Here is an 18619-nt window from a genome sequence, read left to right on the forward strand (position 1 = left end):
TCAGGAAGGGGGGGAAATCCTCTGGAGGACAAGTTATTAATACCCCCTACACGCAATAAGAATGTCGTAAGAATGATCATCCGTTTTGTTTTTTTTCCCATGCTAGTCTCCATATTGAAAATGAAAAGGGTATTAAACTTACGTAAAATTCTCGTACGAAATAATAACATTTTGAAAGTGAAGTAAAGTATTTGTATTGTATTTTCAGACTGATTGTAGTTACTGCACTGATTAAACGAAAATTGTATGGTCTGGTATTGTATGAGAAACATCTTCGCCCTTGTTTCTAACAATTGCTCCAACCATTGATCTATTTTCACCAAGCTGCTTGGCAATTGCCCCGTAGCCCTTTCCAGCCTTGTGGAGGTCCACAATTTTGTCTCTGGTGTCTTTTGACAGCTCTTTGGTCTTGCCCATGGTAGTAGTTGGCGTCTGACTGACTGTGGGGTGGACAGGTGTCTTTAAACAGCTCAGACAGGTGCTACTAAGTTAGATTAATGAGTGGAGTAGAGGGGGATTTTTTAAAGGCGCAGTAACAGGTCTTTGAGAGCCAGAATTCTTGCTGTTTCTTAGGTGTTCAAATACTTCTGTTCAGCAGTGCAAGACAAATAAATTCTTTAAAAATCATACAATGTGATTTCCTGAATTTTTTTTTAAATTCTGTCTCTCAGAGTGGGAATGCACCTACAATGTGAATGTCAGACCCCTCCATGATTTCTAAGTGGGAGAGCTTGCAAAATCGAAGGGGGTTCAAATACTTCTGTTCCTCACTGTATATATATAGATATATATATATATATATAAGTAATTTTCAAGCAACAAATACTGATTTAAACTTGTAAACAAAAAGTGCCAGAAAATGCTTGTCCTTCAAGTGGATAACAATCAAATATACAAAATAAAGAAAAAGGAGATTTTTTTTTTTAAAAGCAAATCTTCTAGCTCTGCGAAGGAAATTGAGAGCTTGTGGTTCGGCAGAATATTTTCACCCAGATTTTGTTTCAAATCAAATTAAATGTGCGGATGAAAGCATTGTCCTTCATTGTGTGAAACAAAAAAAAATTTAAACATTTTAAAAGATCTATTTTTCTTACTTTTTGCTTGTTTCTCTTGTGAATTTCCACTTTTTTTTTTTTTCATCTGTCTCCACCCTTACAGGTAGAGATTGGGAGGTGCATTCCTCTTTCTACAGCATTTATATCCTTCTCTGTACAGCATTTATATCCTTCTCTGTACAGCATTTGTATCCTTCTCTGTACAGCATTTGTATCCTTCTCTGTACAGCATTTGTATCCTTCTCTGTACAGCATTTGTATCCTTCTCTGTACATCATTTGTATACTGTATACCCAGCTCCAGATGGGGAATGGAAAACGAGAGCCGAACTACAAGGCAGTCGAGGAGGGTAAGACTTGTCTTTTTCCTGCACTCAGAGACACATTGCCATTACACAGAGCCAAGCTGAAGCTGTTTCTACTGAATTTTATCTCAAATTAATACAAAAAATGACTCTAACATATAGACTAAAGGGCTTCAAATGTTTAACTGGATTATCAGTGTTATTTTTTTGTTTTTGTGTTTTATTATTATTATTTATTTTTTTTTTATTTGTGTTTTTCTTCCTCTTTGTATTTGATATTTTTTTTGTTCTGTTGCTATTTAAAAAAAAAATGAACTGGATTATCAATGCCGTTTTTTTCAGTTATCTATAGATCCATAATAGAGCTATAATCTATTTTTACTGGACACAACAAATAAGACGTTTCAGGGTTAAAGAAAAGTAAAGGAGTAAAAATAAGGTAGATGTGGCATAATATACAAAGCAAGGTACACTGAGATAAGCATAGTCTATTATTTTAACAGCATGTAATATGATGATAAACTAGTCACAGTATACATTGTTTGTTTCTGCCGTTTGGTCAAAGGATTAGGTAATATCCTATAATGTGCAGCAGGATCACCCAAATGCAGGGGCAGACTGACAACTCATGGGGCCCCCGGGCAATAGGGGATCATGGGGCCCCTGTGTCCTTGCCCAAACTTAAAAAAGCCTATAAAAAAAGGTACCAGGGGCATCTCAAGGGGCCCCCTACTGACCCGGGCCCTTCGGCAGTGCCCAAGTTTCCAATTGATCAGTCCACCCCTGCCCAAATGATAGTTTATAAAAACAAAAATAGTGCAAAAGGCAAGAAGAGGGGAGAAGGAGAAGAAAAAAAGAGACGGGTGGCAATTAGTTAACCACTTCAAGTCTGGACACTTTCATCCCCTTCCTGCCCAGGCCAATTTTCAGCTTTCAGCGCTGTCACACTTTGAATGACAATTGCACGGTCGTGCAACACTGTACCCTTATGAATTTTTTAGCATTTTTTGAGACAGATAAAACTTTATTTTGCTGGTATTTATTCACCATTGGGATTTTTTTTTTTTTTTTGCTATATAAATGAAAAAGTCCAAAAATTTTGAATAAAAGTATTTTTCTTATAAAAGTTTGCAAATAAATAATATTTCTTCATAAATCGTGCCCAAAATATATTCAGCTATCTTTTTAGTAAAAAAAAAATAACCCAAACGATTTCATAACCAAAAATTATAATTTTTCAAAAATGTATTTTACATTTGTGGGTTTTTTTTATATTATTGTTTTTTTTTTTTTTTACATACTGTCACCCTAGCAGTACAGTATCACCATAGTGACAATGTACTACTTGTGGGGGGTGATGAAGATTTTTTTTTTTTGCTTTTTTTACACTGATTGCTTTTACACCCATAAAGGCTGTAAAAGCAATCATTTCTCCTTCTCTCTAACTGCATTCCTGCAGTCATTGAGACATACTGTGTGAGCTGTGATTGGTCACAGCTTGTCACATGGTACAAGGGTGGTGTGAATAGCGCTGTACCATGTGATCTCTGTGATCATTCACAGATTTCACTAGTAGTAAGCAATGATGTCAGAAGTGACATCTTGCTTACTACTGTTCATGTGATCACTGATTGGCCAATCAGTGATCACATGATCGGGACCTGGCACAGAGGTCCTGTACAGCGATCGGTGTGCGGACACAGTGGGCACCGGAACGCTCCCAGGGAGCACTCACAGTCTTAAATGGCGGATGCCGTTTATGAACGGCAACCTGCTCCTGCACTGCTCCCGTCCGGCCATTTATACACATGGGCCGGAAGGGAAGTGGTTAAAGGTATTGTTGCCCATTCTGGACCACTGAATCATTATTATTAATATAATATATTATTCAGGATTTATATCGCGCCAACAGTTTGCACAGCGCTTTACAATACAAGGGAGACAATACAATTACAATACATTTCAGTACAGAAGGAATAGGAGGGCCCGGCTCGTGGAAACATTCCAGGGAACTACAAGACTCAGTATGGATTTACAATATACTAGAATGATAGAAAATTAGAAAATACATTGAAGGTCCGAAAATATTCCCATTGGAACCAGGACACCTTAATTGGTTCCAAAACCTGTTCCCCTCTGTGTATCATTTCCTCCATAGATTTCATCTTGTTCATTTCACATACTCATTCTGTCATACTGGGGGTATCAGTTTTTTGCTAGCATCTTGCTATGGTGGTACGGGCAGCAGAGAGAATATGGTGTAAAAGGTCTTTCCTGAGAGATTTAGGTTATCCAGGTAAGATCAATAAGAGGGAGATGGGTTGGGCTTAAAGTGTTACTAAACCCACAACAGTACAATCAGTCTGTATATGCAGTAAAGCATGATTGTAATACTCACTGTGGAACCTAAGGGGTGCATTGTGTAAAAAGGCTGTTTGATCCTGTCTTCTCTGATCCTCCTCTTCTTCTGCTGTCCCAAATCCATCTGCTGACAGAACAGAGCCTTGGGGGCAGGCTGCACATGCTTAGTCTGGTGTGTGTTGCTAGAGAGTTTTTTTTTCTCTTGGGAGGGAGCATGTGATCAGTACAGGGCCAATCAGCACTGTCCAGACAGAGGGTCAGGGGTCCTGTCAAAGGACAGTCAGAGCAGAATGAAAACTCCTCCTACAAGCTTTATCAGTGCTCTGCTGGACACTGATAGAAGTCATAAGACTGCTATATACTGCTGATGAGAAAAGGTATTTAGCAGTTTATATTTACTAAAATAATTGCATTTCCATGTTCTGTGTACTGTGAGAGACCAGATATAGTGAATGCAGGGTCTGGGGAGAGAGGATATAGTAAATGCAGGGTCAGGGGGAAGCGGATATAGTGAATACAGGGTCCAGGGAGACCAGATATAGTGAATATAGGGTCCGGGGAGACCAGATATAGTAAATGCGGGGTCCGGGGGAAGCGGATATAGTGAATACAGGGTCCGGGGAGAGTGGATATAGTAAATGAAGGGTCCAGGGAGAGCAGATATAGTGAATGCAGGGTCCGGGGAGAGTGGATATAGTGAATGCAGGGTCCGGAGAGAGTGGATATAGTGAATGCAGGGTCTGGGGAGAGCAGATATAGTGAATGCAGGGTCCGGGGAGAGTGGATATAGTGAATGCAGGGTCCGGAGAGAGTGGATATAGTGAATGCAGCATCCGGGGAGAGTGGATATAGTGAATGCAGGGTCCAGGGAGACTGGATATAGTGAATGCAGGGTCCGGGGAGACCGGATATAGTGAATGCAGGGTCCGGGGAGAGAGGATATAGTGAATGCAGGGTCTGGGAAGAGCGGATATAGTGAATGCAGGGTCCGGGGAGACCAGATATAGTGAATGCGGGGTCCGGGGAGAGCGGATATAGTGAATGCAGAGTCCGGGAAGAGCAGATATAGTGAATGCAGGGTCCGGGGGAAGCGGATATAGTGAATACAGGGTCCGGGGAGAGTGGATATAGTGAATGCAGGGTCCGGGGAGACCAGATATAGTGAATACAGGGTCCGGGGAGAGTGGATATAGTGAATGCAGGGTCCGGAGAGAGTGGATATAGTGAATGCAGCATCCGAGGAGAGTGGATATAGTGAATGCAGGGTCCGGGGAGAGCGGATATAGTGAATGCAGGGTCCGGGGAGAGCGGATATAGTGAATGCAGGGTCCGGGGAGACCGGATATAATGAATGCAGGGTCCGGGGGAGAGGATATAGTGAATGCAGGGTCTGGGAAGAGCGGATATAGTGAATGCAGGGTCCGGGGAGACCAGATATAGTGAATGCGGGGTCCGGGGAGAGCGGATATAGTGAATGCAGAGTCCAGGAAGAGCGGATATAGTGAACGCAGGGTCCGAGAAGAGCGGATATAGTGAACGCAGGGTCTGAGAAGAGCGGATATAGTGAATGGAATGCAGGGTCCGGGGAGATCAGATATAGTGAATGCAGGGTCCGGGGAGACCAGATATAGTGAATGCAGGGTCCAGGGAGAGCGGATATAGTGAATGCGGGGTCCGGGGAGACCAGATATAGTGAATGCAGGGTCCAGGGAGAGCGGATATAGTGAATGCAGGGTCCGCAGGTCACCAGTACATTTATTTTATCAAGATATGATTTTAGAATTCTATTCTTGGTGTTTAGCAGAAATTGAGAGTTTCTGGGTTAACAGCAAGGGTTCCAGTCAGATGGGGAGATGGGTGACTCTTCTTCTTCCCATTTAGATAAGAAGTGTGGGGCCTGGAGATAAAGATCTTGAATAAGCAATTTATATTATATAGACAGTACATGGGACCAAATTGATATATACTGCCAAAACCGCACAGATGGGCCCCAACATCCCCCAAATCACAGAAAACAAAGAACCAACCAAGGAGGATTGAGGTTCTCCTAAATATTTCACAGAGCCTAAAGTGAGATGCTTGGGACCCACAAAATACGTTGTGTAATGACCACTGAAATCTCTTACATCACTATCCAAAACCTTGGAAACCATCTGGCTTAGAAACGGCATAAGCACTTTATTAAAGAGTCAGGAGGTCAGTGGTGTTCTGTAAAACAAATATTTTTTTTTCATTTGCAAATAAGTTACTATGGCTAGAATGGTATGCATTTTTATTGTTCTGAAGAAATGGAATACACTTTTGGAATTTAACTGTTGTATATATCCTTTCGCACCCTAAAAAATCCCATATATGGTTGGTTCTTTGTTATAAATAGTACATGGGTTGGACTTTGCTCCACTAAGAGAAGACTCTTGAATCCAATAACTGATCTTCGTATGGGAGAAATTAATATAAGACAATGAATAAACACATAAAGCTGATGCCGTCGTAACCATAGGGACAGTGGTGTATTTAGGATATGTGCTGCCCTAGGCAACACAAAAATTGTCGGCCCCCCCCACAGAAAGAGCCTGATATTGACCAACAACTGCCCCCCATACACCAGCCATGGCAGGACGGAGAAAGACACTCACCTTCACAGCTATGCACATCCCCGGGAACAAGAGTCGGGCTGTGCATACACCGCCATGAAACTCACAGCCTCTCTCAGAACCCACCAGGTCCCCATGCCGCGTGTGTCCCTTTTTCCATTCCTTCTTCCTAGGGGCAATGCTGCCCCCCCCCCTTGAAAAATGCCGTCCTAGGCAAATGCTTTGTGGTAAATACACCCCTGCATAGGGATATTCCAGGTACCAGGGCAGGAAGCAAGGACTGTAGAGAGGTACATTCTCCAATAACCAATGTTTGGACAATCCAAGTATTGTCCAATTTATTCCCAGCTGGAAAGAATTGAGAAGGTAGTGCTGGAGGGAATTCAGGGTTAGAGAACAGAGGAGTCGTAGAACCTATGTAGGTAGAGAGAGTTCCTTTACTAAGAAAGTAGTCCTATATTTCCATAGTCTAGCTCAAGCTATCGTTGTAGCATATGTTTTAATTTTAGAAAGAAGTGGGGTAACACCCAAGGCAATGAGGTCAAATTTAAAGGCAGAATATCTTTCTCTGAGGTAACCCATTGTTTCATTTGTGAACTTTGGAACCAACACACTAGTCTAAGTTTTTGTATTTGTGGGGTTTTTTCCTTTATCATGTAATTGCTTGTTGTTTGTGTTCTGTTGCTCTGAATGTTTTATTATTGTTTTTATTTCCATGAAAAAAAATCATAAAATAATGAGGAAGGGGCAGGGGGGTTACTTTTTGCCACAGGTCCAAGGTAGCTTCTATAACCCTCAAGAACCATTTAAAGTCAATTGCACACTTAAAAGATATAATGATGAAAAAATGTTTGTATTTCTGTTTATTAAAATGTAGAAATAACTGCATAATCGTGAAATTCAACCATTTTAACAGCATTCACACAAACCCAAACAAGGATTGCTTGGTAGGTGGCTTCACCCCTTGAAAGGTCCTTGAGATTTAGGCTCCGTGCACACGTGGCATTTTAATAATGCTGTGCAAAGTCGCGTTTAAAAACGCAAGTTTTTCAGCATTTTTGCATTAGCGTTTACCCGCGTTTTTCCTTATTAGAGCATTTTTACAGCTAAAAAACTCCTATAGAAACTCACTAGTTCTGTTTTTTTTTCCGTGCTGAAAAACGCTGATTAAAGCCTATGGACACATAGGATAACATGCTGGGGAGTTTACTAGCTGTAGAAAAAAATGCCAAAGCCAAAAACAGCTGTAAAAACATCTCGTGTGCATGAGGACTTATTGAAAAGGAGTCTTCACTGATGGGAGGATGGTACAATACGCCTTCAGGTTCCCTCCCTCTGATTGAAACTTCAGATGGAACTTTAATGAGCAGAGCTGGAGGAGAGGGGAAGGTGTCACTGCTCTGACTCATTCTGTTGTAGGTGTAAATTTAAGCTTTAGCTATTGGGCTTTGTGAAAAAAGGGCTTTTTTTTCAGCATAGCTGAGCCAGGAAGATGTGGAAAGGAGCAAGGAGCTCCAACTGCTAGCTTGAAATTATATAAAACTAATTTATAATATTTTATATTAATGTTCAAAAAATAAAATATTTTATAAAAAAAAATTTAGTCCGGACTATAAAAAACGAGGGAATCTATATATAAAACCACAAAAAATTACCTTCAATGATATGGAATTTGGTTATTACCTGCAGTGTTTTCAATACATTCTGATACAGTTATAGCAGAATTATACTCAACTCTGCTCCAGCGAAGTGACGTCTGTGAGTTCCCTCGCTGGTGCCGATATCTGCCTTTTACTTGGATTTTTCCAGGTTTGGTGGTCTTCATTAGCTGGTCTGCCAGGATTGTACACTGATTTGCGAATGCACAGCTTAGTGAACAAAAAATGGAAGATTGCAAGATAAGAAGGAAGATAAGAAGCTTTTATTGCAGAAGAGACATCTTAAGTCTCTACTTTCCTAGTTGCAATAAAAAAATGAGAAAAAAAAAAAGACGCTGCTTTAGTTCCACTTTAGGCACAAATCACAGTCATTGTGTAGTACAATTTTTTTTTTTTCTTTTGACCTGTTTTTCATGAAATATTTGAACAAACAACAGCTCTGCCAATAGAATGAGCTTGTCTGCGTTCAAGTCAAACAAGGACTTTTGAGTTTATATAGCAGAACTTGACATAGAATTTTAGTTAATAAAAGAACCATTTTCGAGGAGTGGAAACTGCATTTATTTTTTTACATATTCCCCTGCTACATTTATACGCTTTTCCCAGCGTTTAAGTAATGCCCGGAAAGCTTCAGTAGAGAAAGATTTGTCAGTACGCCTGAACCATCCTAGGACAGCTGGTTTCACTTCATCATCATTGTGCTCATCATTTCCAAAGAAAGATTCGTCTCTTGTGCAATTTCAGGACAGGTTATGCATCGATTATCCAGTATCAGGCGTTCCACGTGCTGAATGTTCACAGGAATGGCTGCTGTGGGCTGGGAGCCACCAAGGCCAGGATCATCACTGATGGATGTACCGCCATCTTTGAAACGTTTACACCATTCAAATATCTTACTGCAGCTGAGCGTCTCATCACCGTTTTGTGCTTGAACTCTTCTGTAGATATCCGCGGGTTTTACGCCTTCGTTCACAAGAAACTTCATCACCACACGCTGTTCCATTCACGCACTAACACTGATGTCTACCATCTTGATTAAAGGTCTCTGGACTGGCCCGTGACATGTGCGCCGCACAGTATTAGAACACACTTGCCATTTACTACTGTGTGTAGTGCCTCTACGCCAGCATCCCTTTTTATACCTGCAAAATGATAAGTCCTGGTTTGACTTGGTGCAATACACAAGATGGTCCTGATGGGATGTCCTTGCTGATGGCTGCCTCTTCTACATTTGAATAGTGGCAGCTTAGCCACATGTGTTTTTTATGGTCCACATTTTTTTCATTATTTTATCTTGCTATGTTTACATATTTTTCATTTGTTTATGTTTTAAAAAATATTTTTTTTTATGGTCATTTTTTTCATTATTTTATCTTGCTATGTTTACATATTTTTCATTTGTTTATGTTTTTGAAAATCTTCCTTTAAGCTATGGGTTGTGGAGGGTACCACTAATTATGTTTATAGCCTTTAGAAGGCTGGAGAACTGCCTTATTTTCTCTGTGTCTTGGACCCCACCATACTGTTGTCATATATCACTGGGAGGATGACAAGTGTATATTTATGAATCTGTTGTCATCTATCAATTAGGACGGCTGATGTGTGTATTTATAAATGTATTTTCCTGCAGCAACTAGTCCAACAGTTCTTCTCCAGAGAGATGCATTTAATCAGCTCAGAGGCAATCCATAAGACAGAGGTACAGACAGTGGTGTATTTAGGTTTTGTGCTGCCCTAGGCAACACAAAAATTGGACGCCCCCACCTACCTCTGGTGAAGAGAGCCTAACAGTAACCAACAACACCACCTCCCCATTGCCCCATCCCTTCTATCCGAGAGAGCCTTCCACTAACAACGCCACCCCCCCCCCTCCAGTGTCTCTGGCCATCCCCAGGAATGACAGTTGGGCTCGGCATACACTATCAAGCAGCCCACAGCCTCTTAGGGATCTCACCTGGTCCCCATGCAGCATGTGCCCCCCCTGAAAAATGCCGCCCTAGGCAAATGCTTTGTTTGCCTTGTGGTAAATACGCCCCTGGGTACAGATAAGGCAGATGACAGGGTACTTGGAATATTCATGCAATCATCAGAAACCTTCAGAGGGCCCACTTTCTCCTGCCACTCTTAACCAAAAGAACCTTCCCTAATATACACATTTTTCAACTCAGTACAATGACAAGCACTCTGACTGGCCCCTTTGATCTTCTGGATGACAGGTAATGCCTTTTGGGCTTGGACAGCTTGCAGTTATAATTCTAATCAAAATTGTCCAGATATTTCCTAAACTGCATCATTCTTTTACTATTAATTAGATAAACAAGAATGCTGTTTACCATACTTAATGCCCCTTTTCATGTTATTAGATAGTAGATGCTGGCCAAGTCCTTTCAAGTAACATACCAAAGAGTCCTTGGCTATCCTTTTGTTGTGTAAAATACATCTAGCCCAGGTCATATTCTGGCCTGGTCAATAATGTGAGTGTTCTGTCTCTCCAATCTAAGCATTGAAAGTGTGATCTCTGTAACTTACAGTTCTGATGAGATAGCGATAACTCCAATCTTAGTTGAATATCACAGGCAGTGACTCGATCCAGACGACACCTTGTAGATCTTGTGAAGTTTATTCCATAAACTGACAGAAACTTAAAACAATGAACATCGGAAAGGTCAAAAGATCATAATGTGATCTACTTCATGACATGAGGCTTGAAGCTAAGGTGCATTACTGGGAAAAGAACAAAAGGGTGGAGTTATCTATACAGCATGTATCTTTTCATGTGACAACACTGAAGAAATGACACTTTGCTACAATGTGACGTAGTGGGTGTACAGCTTGTATAACATGTAAATTTGCTGTCCCCTCAAAATAACTCAACACACCGCCATTAATGTCTAAACCGCTGGCAACAAAAGTGAGTACACTCCTAAGTGCAAATGTCCAAATTGTCCCCAAAATGTCAATATTTTGTGTGGCCACCATTATTTTCCAGCACTGCCTTAACCCTCTTGGGCATGGAGTTCACCAGAGCTTCACAGATTGCCACTGGAGTCCTCTTCCACTCCTCCATGAAGACATCATGGAGCTGGTGGATGTTAGAGACCTTACGCTCCTCCACCTTCCGTTTTGAGGATGCCCCACAGATGCTCAATAGAGTTTAGGTCTGGAGACATGCTTGGCCAGTCCATCACCTTTACCCTGAGCTTCTTTAGCAAGGCAGTGGTCATCTTGGAGGAGTGTTTGGGGTCGTTATCATGTTGGAATACTGCCCTGTGGCCAAGTCTCCAAAGGGAGGGGATCATACTCTGCTTCAGTATGTCACAGTACATGTTGGCATTCATGGTTCCCTCAATGAACTGTTGCTCCCCAGTGCCGGCAGCACTCATGTAGCCCCAGAGCATGACACTCCCACCACCATGCTTGCCTGTAGGCAAGACACACTTGTCTTTGTACTCCTCACCTGGTTGCTGCCACACACGCTTGACACCATCTGAACCAAATCAGTTTATCTTGGTCTTATCAGACCACAGGACATGGTTCCAGTAATCCATGTCCTTAGTCTGCTTGTCTTCAGCAAACTGTTTGTGGGCTTTATTGTGCATCATCTTTAGAAGAGGCTTCCTTCTGAGATGACAGCAATGCAGACCAATTTGATGCAGTGTGCGGCGTATGATCTGAGCACTGACAGGCTGACCCCCACCCCCTTCAACCTCTGTAGCAATGCTGGCAGCACTAATAAGTCTATTTCCCAAAGACAACCTCTGGATATGACGCTGAGCATGTGCACTCAACATCTTTGGTCGACCATGGCAAAGCCTGTTCTCAGTGGAACCTGTCCTGTTAAACTGCTGTATGGTCTTGGCCACCGTGCTGCAGCTCAGTTACAGGGTCTTGGCAATCTTCTTATAGCCTAGGCTATCTTTATGTAGAGCAACAATTCTTGTTTTCAGATCCTCAGAGAGTTCTTTGCCATGTGGTGCCATGTTGAACTTCCAGTGACCAGTATGAGAGAGTGAGAGCGAGAACACCAAATTTAACACACCTGCTCCCCATTCACACCTGAGACCTTGTAATACTAACAAGTCACATGACACCAGGGAGGTAAAATGGCTAATTGGGCCCAATTTGGACATTTTCACTTAGGGGTGGACTCACTTTTGTTGCCAGCGGTTTAGACATTAATGGCGGTGTGTTGAGTTATTTTGAGGGGACAGCAAATTTACATGTTATACAAGCTGTACACTGACTACGTCACATTGTAGCAAAGTGTCATTTCTTCAGTGTTGTCACATGAAAAGATAGAATCAAATATTTGCAAAGATGTGAGGGGCGTACTCACTTCTGTGAGATAATACATATATAATTACAATATCCTACACAAACGGGTACATTGTTTATCTCCCACTCTATTCCCCAATGTGTGGGACTATGGCTTTGCGAATGCATCCTGCTTTTTGACTGTCACTACTTAGCTTTTATGACTTTCTGTGTTTTTGATCTCTTAAAGACAAGATTTCTGATTTTAGTTTTTAACGATCCGGAGATCGACCTTTGCTCTGAACGTTAGATGATCCTTATTTAAAGATTAACAGGGAGAACACCACATTCCTTTGAATATTCTCAGTATAATAATGTTTACTTGTTTTTATTTTTGTAATAAGGTGCTTGAAGTCAACATTGGGCCTTGATCTTTAAGGTTTTATCATTCCTGACTTAACTCTCCCACCCCCCCTCCCCTTATTCTCTTTCCCACCCCCCACCCCCTTATTCTCTTTCCCACATCTCTTTCTTTCCCCTAACCCCCGCCCCCCTTCCCCCCCAAATTACCACTTTGACCTTGGTAACTTATAGATGATTACATCGTTAAGCCACATTAGCTTGTACTTTGCACTGTTAAAGAGCTTTATAGATTAGATGATAATATCCTTTAGAGGTTTGCTGGAAAAGCTTGCTCTCAGATCTTATATAAAGCTTCTGTATTATGGATAATGGTAGAATGTATATTCCCTGTTCCTATTATATACTCCCCCCCCCCCCCCAATACGCTCATGATTCAATTCAGCACACACCTAGGGGGATGGTACTAATTCCGGTATTTACAAGTAATGTTTTTATGTAACTCCAGATATAATAGACTAAATACCCGAATAGGGGTTTTCAGGAATCCATAACTACTTTTTGTTCACCATATGTTTTTATTTCTGTTGATGTCCATTGAGTTGCTATGCAAACTATATTTCTATGATTGTTTACTTAACGCATCCCTTTGGGAATTTGAGATCGTCAAAAACAAAATGGCCCCAGCAGACAAATGACAAACGTTTGACCCCTTTTAGTTGTGATCTCCAAATAGTGGATTGTGAGGGAAGTTAACTCATTTTAGTGGGCCAATGTAGTGACACATATGTAACAATAGTGTCCTATTGCACTCCAAATGGTGAGCAGATTATTTTTTCCTTTGAGCTTTTGACAAAACTACAAACACACCAAAGGACGCCCTACTCCTGTGTGAAGACTCCAACTCAATCATACATCTGACTTTGGACAGGAAACATTTCTATTCAACGACCTCTTCAACATTGTTAAACCCAACACCAGGTCCACTTCTCAAATTACTTAGATCTTATGCTTTATAGCAGACGTCTGGTTGGAAATTCACTAAAAGACTCAGGACTATATATATTTTTCACATCCTCGCCAGCTATGGTCCAAGATGGATGACATCATTGGACCAAGACAAGTGTTATGTTACCCCAAATAATCTCCTGTGATGTTCAGCCCATACCTTGGTTGAAGCATGATGCAGTTTGCCTCTCTTTACACTCCATGTACAAACAACCAAAGGACGGTAGATGGGCCTTCAACAACTCCCTTCTGAGAAACTCAGACCTCATCTTAAAGGTTCAACAAGCGCTACAGGAATACTTTGATCTGAATGTTAATTCAGATTCCAAACCGAAAATGGTGTGCTTATAAGGCAGTACCAAGGGGTGTCTTTATTCAGAGGTGTTCAGTAGAGTTGAGGTCAGGGCTCTGTAGAGGACACTTGAGTTCCACCACACCAAACTGGTCAGACCATGACTTTATGCAGCTGGTTTTGTACACAGGACCACAGTCATACAGAAAATGGCCTTCACCAAAATGTTGTCGCAAGCCTCGAAAAGCACAATTGCCTATAATGTATGTGTCAGCAGTAACCATATTCTTCACTATATACACCTGAACTCAGTCATTTGGAGGAATATCCATAAATATTTTGCTATATAGTGTAAAGCCGGCCATACGTGGGTCGAATTCCAAAATAATTTTCTTTTGAAAATGTTTTCTAAGAATTTTTGTTCAAATTTTGCACCATTAGTGGGCTACAGATATTGCCGATTTTCGTGCGACCCATGAATTTGAGTGGTCGGGCATGTTGGAAATATTTTGAAAAACTAACAAATTTCTAGAGAAAGAAAAACTCTTGGCCACAAAAATTATTTTCTGTAATAACATGAGATGAAATTGAAGGCTGGGTTGGTCGAATTTTGAAATTATTGGTGGCACCATCAGGTTACAAAATTTACGATTTTCTAAATAAAATTCGTTCAGAATTCAACCAATGTATGGCCTGCATAAGTGTGAGCAGGGTGCAGCTGTCAGGGCTGGGCTCCTGCTACTTAATGAGCAGCCCTTTTCTTTCAGTGCTTAGAAACTGCTCATCTGTCAGTTAATTACCAGCCACTTGTTTCCACAGTGACTCACCTGGATACCATTACCCTCCTCATTAGTCCAGCCTACAGCCAGCCCTTTCTGCTATTTTAGCAGCTTAGCTCATTTCCTCCTTGCCCTTGCGTGGTCTCTGATCCCCCGTGTCTTCCTGCCTAGGTTCCTGGGTACAACTCAGTCTGTCTGACTTCTCTTCTGATTCCTGTTCATGATTTTTGGCTCCTGACTATGCTGACTTCTGGTTTCCTGACCCTGGCGCATCTGATAACCTGCTCTGGCACCCAAACCCTGGCTTCTGTTTTGACTATGTTCCTGATCCATGTTATATTTGCTATTTCATTAAAGGTGTAATTTTAACTGCACTTTCTGTCTCTGCCCGGTTCATAGTTCCTGACAGTAGTTCCTAATGTAAAGTGTTTATTGTAGAAAGTTCCAACAAGGTACAATAAGGTCCAGTGGGTATGCACAGCCATCTGTGGTCACTTATGGAACCTGTAGCAGCAGTCTGTTAACTGATGCCAACAACTTCTGCAATGAGGAGCGGGAATATGGCCTGGCTGGGAGGCTTCCTAAAGCAGAGGAGACTGTGGTCCCTGCACTGGTATTACTCCTCCGGAACCTTTTCCTAACTCTATATACTTTCCCTGACAGGGAAACTATTCCTACACTAACCACTCACAAAATATGTGCCAAATCAGGGAGCCAAAATTCCTTAAATCAGCACTGCATTCACCCAAGATGGCCACGGGGTCAACCAGGGCACCAGCGTCCAATAAGGCAGCTGCCACGATTGCAGAAGGAAGTCAAAGAGGAGCTAAGTTCCTCACACCATCCTTCTCCTTCTGCACTGCTGCTAAAACCTAGCACCACCTACAGAGGGGAGTACAGACCCCTGCCTACACTGTTGTGTACATTATTTGCTGTTGCTCTTATACTATATATTGATATATTGTCCTAAAAGTAGATGTAAGAAAAGTTATGTTTTTTTTCTCTGAACAGAATATTTAAAACCTTTCAAAATCAAAGACCCCAAAAATGCTGCATATTACCATAAACAAGGTATGAAAAAGTGTATGTATGTACAAAGATTGTGTATTGTACTGAGCTGTATTGATGTTCCTTTGCTGAATGTTTTAAATCTTGGGATGGCTTTGTTTGAAGTATTTTCATTGAGCAAGCTATACAAAAAAATGGCATCCATCCCAATTTATAACTAGCTGGAAAGGTTTTGCACTGCACATACAAAAAGTTTCCCAGCACATTTACCAGTTAGCCTGCAAACAAAAAAAAAAAAAAAATCAACAACAACAAATTGGCACCTAACAATTTTCATTAAAAACAGAGGATTTAGTTGCACGTTTTTGCAAATATATGGTGGATGTCTCACTGTCTTGTTAAGGCCCCTCTGTATAGTCCTGACCCTTAAATGTGAGAGTCTCCATACTGGAACATGTATAGCAATGGATATATTAAGGGCAGGTATGCCTGGAGGGAGCCCATTCCTTCTTAAAGGTGCTGAGACACATTGGAAGCCCAGCGAAAGCACAATGGCAGCTGAAGGAGTCCAATGTGTCTCCATGCCAATTCCAGTGAGCAAGCTATACAAACATGGCAACCACCCAAATGTATAGCTAGCTTCGTAAAGTCGAACAGTTAGCAGACAGCATCTCCTGATGATTTGAGTGATAATTTGGGGGTGATGAAGCAGGTGCCTTATTAAAGCAGCAGCATAACAATAGAGCTGGGGTACTTGCTTAATTTTTTTAATGTTTCTGCCTGGAAAACTGAACATGGTTTGATAGACCTTGGTCCATGTAAACACTCTGTACACATACACTCACCAGCCGCTTTATTAGGTACCGCTAGGACCCACTTTTGTATTCAGAAATGCCTTAATTCTTCATGGCATAGATTCAGCAAGGTGTTGGAAACATTCCTCAGAGATTTTGGTCCATATTGACATAATAGTTTCATGCAGTTGCTGCAGATTTGTTGGCGGCACATCCATGAACTGTTGATACAAGGCAGGATGGATCCATGCTTTTGTGTTGTTTACGCCAAATTCTGACCCTGCCATCTGAATGTCGCAGCTGAAATGAAGACTCATCAGACAAGGAAACGCTTTTCCAGTTTTCTATTGTCCAATTTTGGTGAGCCTGTGTGAATTGTAGCCTCCATTTCCTGTTCTTAGCTGACAGGAGTGGCGCCCGGTGTGGTCTTCTGCTGCTATAGCTGGTTGAAGGTTCGACATGTGCGTTCAGAGGTGGTATTCTGCATACCTTGGTTGTAACGAGTGGTTATTTGAGTTACTGTTGCCTTTCTATCATCTTGAACCAGTCTGCCCATACTCCTCTGACCGCAACAAAGCATTTTCCTCCACACAACTGCCGCTCACTACATATTTTCTCTTTTTTGGACCATTCTCTGTAAACCTTAGAGATGGTTGTACGTGAAAATCCCAGTAGATCAGTTTTTGAAATGCTCAGAGCAACCTGTCTGACACCAACCACCATGTTTAAATTCCCTTTTTCCCCATTCTAAAGCTCGGTTTGAACTTCAGTAAGTCATCTTCAGCACGTCTAGATGCCTAAATGCATTGAGTTGCTGCCATGTGATTGGTTGATTAGCAATTTGTGTTACCAAGCAATTGTACAGGTGGACCTAATGAAGTGGCCGGTGAGTGTATATGTGCACTATATAGACAGAAGAGGAGGTTTTGACTGTTACAACCCTCAGCTGTCATTTTTTTCAATGCAGGCTTACTATAGAAACTGCATGGCAGACTTTCTAGCCTTGAAAACACTGGCAGATGGAATCTGGTTGCTGTTCTAACTGTGCTATAGAAATCTACATCCAGGACAAAAACCCCTATCCTCCAGATGTGGCAAGATAAAACAACCATTCCAGGTGAAAACTATTGTCCTGTCCTAATGCCACAACCAAGAGGCCAATGTACTCCACCTAAAGCTGTCCTTGGAGTGTGGCACCATGGATCGAGGTAGGGTAGGGTATATAAAACAGAGCATTTACACCTGTATTTCTTTCAGTGAAGATTTCTATAAAGCAAGAAAACAAAGCTCCAAGAGTTAATGTAGGAGTATACAAGCAATTTGGCTGCAATTGTAGGGACAAACCCAAAAAACAAAGCAGCATTGTATGATGTAGCAACAAGACAGAAGGCCCCACCATCTAAGTGTAATTTATTAAAACCAGTAAAAAAAAGGGTTAAAATACGCTCTCAAAGGTAGAACGTTACAGGCATACCATCAGTCGGTAATCGCTTGCAGAGCTCGGCAGGGAGACGGCCGGGCAGCAATGCACAGTTTGGCCTAGCAGGATTGGATACACAGAACGGAGCCATAACCATGCTGAAGCACAAGCCAGTGCAATTGGAGAGTGGTAGAGCCCCAGAAGCAAAGAAAAGTCACTATGGGATTGGAAAAACAAGGGTCCAAGTATTAAAAAGACCACTTGTTCGATGGCTGAAGCTCTTCCAGCAAAGTATTGGATAATTTCTGTGCACTGAAACAACAAAAAAAACAGAAGGCACCACCATCTAAGTGTATCAGTTTATTAAAACCAGTAAAAAGGAAGAGGTAAAAACACACTCACAAAGTAGTCACAGGCACATCATCAGTCCTTAATCGTTTGCAGAGGTGGATACACAGGCATGAGCCAAACAACACTGGAGCACAAGCCGGCTCCTGAACCAGAACTGAAAGGGACATCGCACGTAATGACGTCAGTAACAGATGGGTGGTAATATATTTCGGACCTCAGGAATGCTTCTTTGTCTAATCCTAAGTTTCCTTAGTGGGAAGGTTGTAAAGGCTGAAGTTTTTTACCTTCATGCATTTAATGTATGGAGGTAAAAACCTTCAGTGTGCAGCTCCCCTTCAAGCCCCCCCAATACTTACCTGAGCCCTTCTTGTTCCAGTGATG

General features: G+C 41.6%; 1 protein-coding gene across 1 annotated transcript in view; it reads left to right on the forward strand.

Moving 5' to 3' along the window:
- The first annotated feature begins 1182 nt into the window (after positions 1 to 1182).
- Positions 1183 to 18619, forward strand: part of LOC149440129 (C-type lectin domain family 2 member B-like) — a 35765-nt gene continuing 18328 nt past the window's right edge. Inside the window, exons 1-2 of the mRNA XM_089658902.1 lie at positions 1183 to 1404; positions 15677 to 15736. Coding sequence (XP_089515028.1) covers positions 1359 to 1404; positions 15677 to 15736 — 106 coding nt within the window. The 5' untranslated portion in view covers positions 1183 to 1358. The remainder of the gene's footprint in view (positions 1405 to 15676; positions 15737 to 18619) is intronic.

This window comes from Staurois parvus, unplaced genomic scaffold (assembly GCF_062004578.1).
Source record: "Staurois parvus isolate SC_StPar_1 unplaced genomic scaffold, SC_StPar_1.0 ptg001111l, whole genome shotgun sequence".
NCBI classification, from domain to species: domain Eukaryota; kingdom Metazoa; phylum Chordata; class Amphibia; order Anura; family Ranidae; genus Staurois; species Staurois parvus.